The 4,825-nt window shown below is 37.7% G+C and overlaps 1 protein-coding gene across 1 annotated transcript in view; it reads left to right on the forward strand.

The window, feature by feature from the left end:
* LOC111814857 overlaps positions 1-4,825 on the forward strand; it is a gene marked incomplete at its 3' end in the record, with an annotated part of 21,239 nt that overhangs the window by 8,151 nt on the left and 8,263 nt on the right. The window contains exon 4 of the mRNA XM_023708762.1: positions 4,428-4,476. Within this exon, the coding sequence (XP_023564530.1) occupies positions 4,428-4,476 (49 nt within the window). The remainder of the gene's footprint in view (positions 1-4,427; positions 4,477-4,825) is intronic.

A 4,825-nucleotide genomic window follows, 5' to 3' on the forward strand; every position in this document is an offset into this window, starting at 1 on the left:
ATCCATCCAGCATCTTCCCAGGTAGTAGGGAAGTTGTGTGACAGGTAGTAGGGAAGATGTGTGACAGGTAGTAGGGAAGATTTGGTTGACAGAGAGAAACACTATAGACAAATGATATATCACTATTTACAAACACTATTAGAACAAATCCTTTTATTCATTAAGAGAATGTAACTATATATCTATCCTAACCATTTTGAATACACAGATACAAAATGGACATTCATCTGCATCCCCTTTTTGTTTAGTTCCGTTATTGGAAAATTATTGGTATGTTAACCCAGCAAAATATTCTAAAAGAGTCCAGTAGTCCATAATAGTACCGGGTCATCCACTTTACTGGCAATGTCAGAAATTGTTGACCTGATTCACCTACAGCTCAACCTAACAGCATGGCTTTACTTCTTATACTTCGTTTTTATACTTTTCTGCTGGATGGTTAAGAACAAGGTAAAGCGGGACCTATGCAACAAGAGTTGTAGCTTTTAAGTCTGATAAGGTCAGTGAAAATAAATGACCTTATCAGACCCTCAGGATTTATCGTGAGATCCTGTACCTCAGATTGTAGAACCTTTGTCAGTGTCAGCCATGTGGATGAGTCACGGTCATTACTTGGCCAATGTGCTCTCTGTGAAAGCCTGAGAGAATATTTTCTCTCCATATGACTCTTCTTAGGGACACTCTACATCATTGATCACTTTCCTCTTTGGCCCCATAATCTCCTTGATCAGAAAATTTGGGATACTACTGAGTTACATGACGTTTCAGTACAAGTTCTCATATGCTCTGAGACTTAATTGACGTTGGAATTCTAGGGCCAAAATTTTGGCTTTCCTTGTGGCCCTCCTTTTTCTCTCATTTTGGTCTGCAAACTTAGGTTGTTAACCCTCCTGAAGACAAGCTTACTGTTATTACCATACAACCTAGGCTGTTAAGCTTAACCTCACCATCTGTCTGAATATCAAAAAGCTTAGGCATAACATGAAATAGTATTTTTCTTCAAGTATTGCTATGTTGAACTTTAAATCCCTACAGAATATGATGGAAAAAACATTTAAAAATTAGAATATATTTTTTTAAGAATAGGCATAATGAATTATATAATTCTTATATTTACACATAAGTCCAAAAATCTAACCATATACAAACTTGAAACAGGAGAGTCCCACAACTTCCCTTTTCTTGTCTCCTGCCTTGATTCACTCTTCCTTTTGAAAAATCATCTACCCGAGAGACAGCATAGCAGCAACTGGCATGTCATGACTAGCAGCCCATATTCAGAAGACCAGAAAGACAGGCACTCCAAGCATGAACCTACTATTACAAATTGCCATCTTCAGGGTTGTCGCTTAGTACACAGGTGTCAGTATATATAGTTAGTCAGGGTGAGAATCTTTCCAATTAACTGCGAGATTCAAAAATTTTCTGGAGGTTCTCAGGATCATTGCCTTGCCCGTCTTCTACATAGAACTGTATGGCTTGACACTGTCATGTTTCCTAGCTCTTCTCCTTTCCCTCTCTTAGTTAGTCCTCAAGTTCTGGCTTTCATTTTACTTGTATTACACCTTTCTATTTGCATTTCTTTTTTTTTGAGTCCTTATACTAGGGAGACTATACAATATTTACACATGTGTGTCTGGTTTATTTCACTTATGAGTATATCTTCAAGTGGCATCCACATCAGGGTAAAGGTTTTGAGTATATCATCCTTCATAACTGAGTTATACTCCATTGTACAAAAATATCACATCTTTTTCATTTATTACTCAGGTGATGGGCATCTTGGTTGTTTCCAAAATTTGTCTATCATCAATTCTGCTGCTGTAAACATAGGCATACATATATCACTATAATATGATATTTTCAGACCCTCCAGAAAATTTCTCAGTAGAGGAATAGCTAGTTTAAATTGGACTTCCAGTCCAAGTTTTCCAAGGAGTCTTCACATTGATTTCCATAATGGTTGCACCATTCAACATTCCCACTAGCAGTAGAGAAGGGTTCCTTTTCCCCCACAGCCTCTCCAACATTTGTTGTTGGGTGATTTCTTTATGATAGCCATTCGTTCTGGGGTGAGATGATATCTCAATGCGGTTTTAATTTGCATTTCATAGATGGCTAGTGATGTGGAGGATTTTTTCATATATTTATTCACTTCTTTAATTTCATCCTCCGAGAAGTGTGTGTTCATCTCAGATGCCATTTCGTGACTGGGTCTTTAAATATTGGGGCCTTAGTGTTCTTTAGTTCCTTATAAATTCTAGACAGCAGACTTTTGACTGTGTACTTTTTTGTCGTGATGTTTTTCCAAATTTGTGGAATGTTTTTTCATTTTGTTGGTAATTTCTTTGACGTGTAAAAACTTCACAGTAAGAGGAGGTCCTCGTTGTTAATTCTTTCAAGTATTTCCTGTGCAATTTGATTTTTGTTCCTGAAGTCTTTGCCTACCCCTATGTCTTCAAGAGTTCCTCCTACTTTCTCTTCCATGAGATGTAGTGTTTCTGCTTTAATGTTTAGATCTTTAATGAATTTTGCCTTTAGCTTAGTGCATGTTGATAGATCTGGGTCAAGTTTTAGTTTTTGGCACGTAGATAGCCAGTTTTTCCAGCACCATTTTTTAAAGAGACTATCTTTCTTGCAGTATGTTTGGCCCGTTTGTCAAAGATAAGGTGACTGAGTGTGTTTGTAGGGGATTCAGCAGTTTCTAGTCTATTCCACTTATCCTCTGGTCTATTTTGTTGCCAATTCCACGCTGATTTTATTACAGTAGCCTTGTAGTATAATTTCAAGTCAGGAATTGTAATGCCTCCTGCCTTATTTTTATTGCCCAGGATTGCCTTTTCTACTCTACGTCTTTTCTGGTTCCAGATAAATTTTAGGAATCATTTCTCTAGCTCTGTGAGGTATGTTGGTGGTAGTCTGATAGGGATTGTATTAAGTCTGTACAGCAATTTTGGGAATATGGCCATCTTCACAATGTTGGTTCTTACTATCCAGGAGCATGCAATATCTTTCCATTTTCTGAAATCCTCTACGATCTCTTTTTTCAGAGTACTGTAATTTTCCTTGAAAAGATCTTTGACTTCTTTAGTTGGATGTATTCCAAGGTATTTCATTTTCCTTGGTGCTATTGTAAAAGTTATTGTTCCTATAATTTCCTTCTCAGTGTGTTTGTTGTCTGTGTAGAGGAATGGTATTGACTTTTGGGTACTGACTTTACAACCTGCTATGCTACTGAATTTCTGTATTAATTCTAGTAGCTTCTTAGTGGAGTTTTTTTGATCTTCCAAGTAAAGTGTTATGTCATCTACGAATAATGATAATTTAACTTCTTCTTTACCTATTCTTATTACTTTTATTTCTTTCTCTTGTCTAATGGCTCTAGCTAATGATTCCAGAACTATTTTGAATAGGGGTGGTGATAGAGGTATCCTTGTCTTGTACCAAATCTAAGAGTAAAAGATTTGCGTTTTTACCCTTTTAGAATTATGTTAACCATTGGGTTTTCATAAATGGCTTTTACCTAATTGAAGTAGAGGCCATCTATCCCATTTGTCTGTTGGACCTTGAAGACGAATGAGTGTTGGATTTGTCAAAATCCTTTTCTGCATCAATCAAAATGATCATGTTGTTTTTAGTTTTCGCTCTATTCATGACAGATTTATAACAGCCTGTTTCATGAATAAGATTTCCAAATACCCACATGCTGCAAATATTGTGAATTATGGGGTAGTTAAATCATTCTGTATTTTCATAATGTCATCTTTAACATTCTCAGAATATGTGTTACATGACAAACGTAACATTCGAACAAGGAAGTTTATCAGTGTCAGTGTACATGAATGAAGTCATTCAGAGTCATTTAGGGATTTTCATTTATAGACTCCATTTAGGAGGATGCAGTGGTGAGAAGTTGGGGAAAGTGGAATCCTCAGCTGGTAAAATGCAGAGAATTCCCTTTAATGAAATAATAGAAGCTCAATGGAAGATGTTAGAAAGTGCACAGATGCAGAGAGGACTTAGCGGCAGCATTGCTTTTCCTGTTGTTGGCAAAACAGGTGAGTGTATGAGACAGCAGTGGTGAGGGACTGTGCATCCATTGGCCCCATCTCCTGGGACTGTCACTTGCTAGAGGCGCAGCTGTAGAAGCCCCAGAGCATCTATATTTCTCTAGTGTCCTCATTGGTGTACTAAAAAGAAATTTTCTCTTTGTTCAATGAATACAGAAGCATTTGACTAACAAAATGCAAAAGTTTTGGTGCCTTAGTGTCCTGGTTCACAATGCCAGGCTATGTGTTAAAGACAACATAATACCTTTTTTGACTCAAATACACATACTTATCTCCAGCCTAAGACAACACACATTCTCCCATTGGGGGAAATGCTTTGCCACATGTCTGAATACAGTGCTTTGAATTTGATTTCAGATAATCTGTGCAGTGTGGACGAGTATGATGAAATCACCCTGGATCCCAGGTAAGAGTGAATGATCAGCAGCACATAAGCAAGTGAGATATCCAGTGGGTTGTGCAAATGTCAGGAACATGGGTCAAAGTTGTCACAAACTTCAATGACAAAGAAAGAGGGCTGCTGCTGGTTCTGTGATTTCATCTTGCACTGACACCATGGCTCCTTTGGAGTCCTTACAGTTTTCTCCATGGGAATTGGAGTGTGAGTCTGACCTCCAGGAATGAGACATTGTGGGAATTCCTGCCCTTAAAGAGACCATGTTTTCCATGCATGGGTAAAACCAGAATACAGTACACATTTTGTTTGGTATTGTTGGAGTAAGGCCATGACATATGTGCCCTAAGAAACAGCAGAC

This window comes from Octodon degus, unplaced genomic scaffold (assembly GCF_000260255.1).
Source record: "Octodon degus isolate 3935 unplaced genomic scaffold, OctDeg1.0 scaffold00720, whole genome shotgun sequence".
Lineage (NCBI taxonomy): Eukaryota > Metazoa > Chordata > Mammalia > Rodentia > Octodontidae > Octodon > Octodon degus.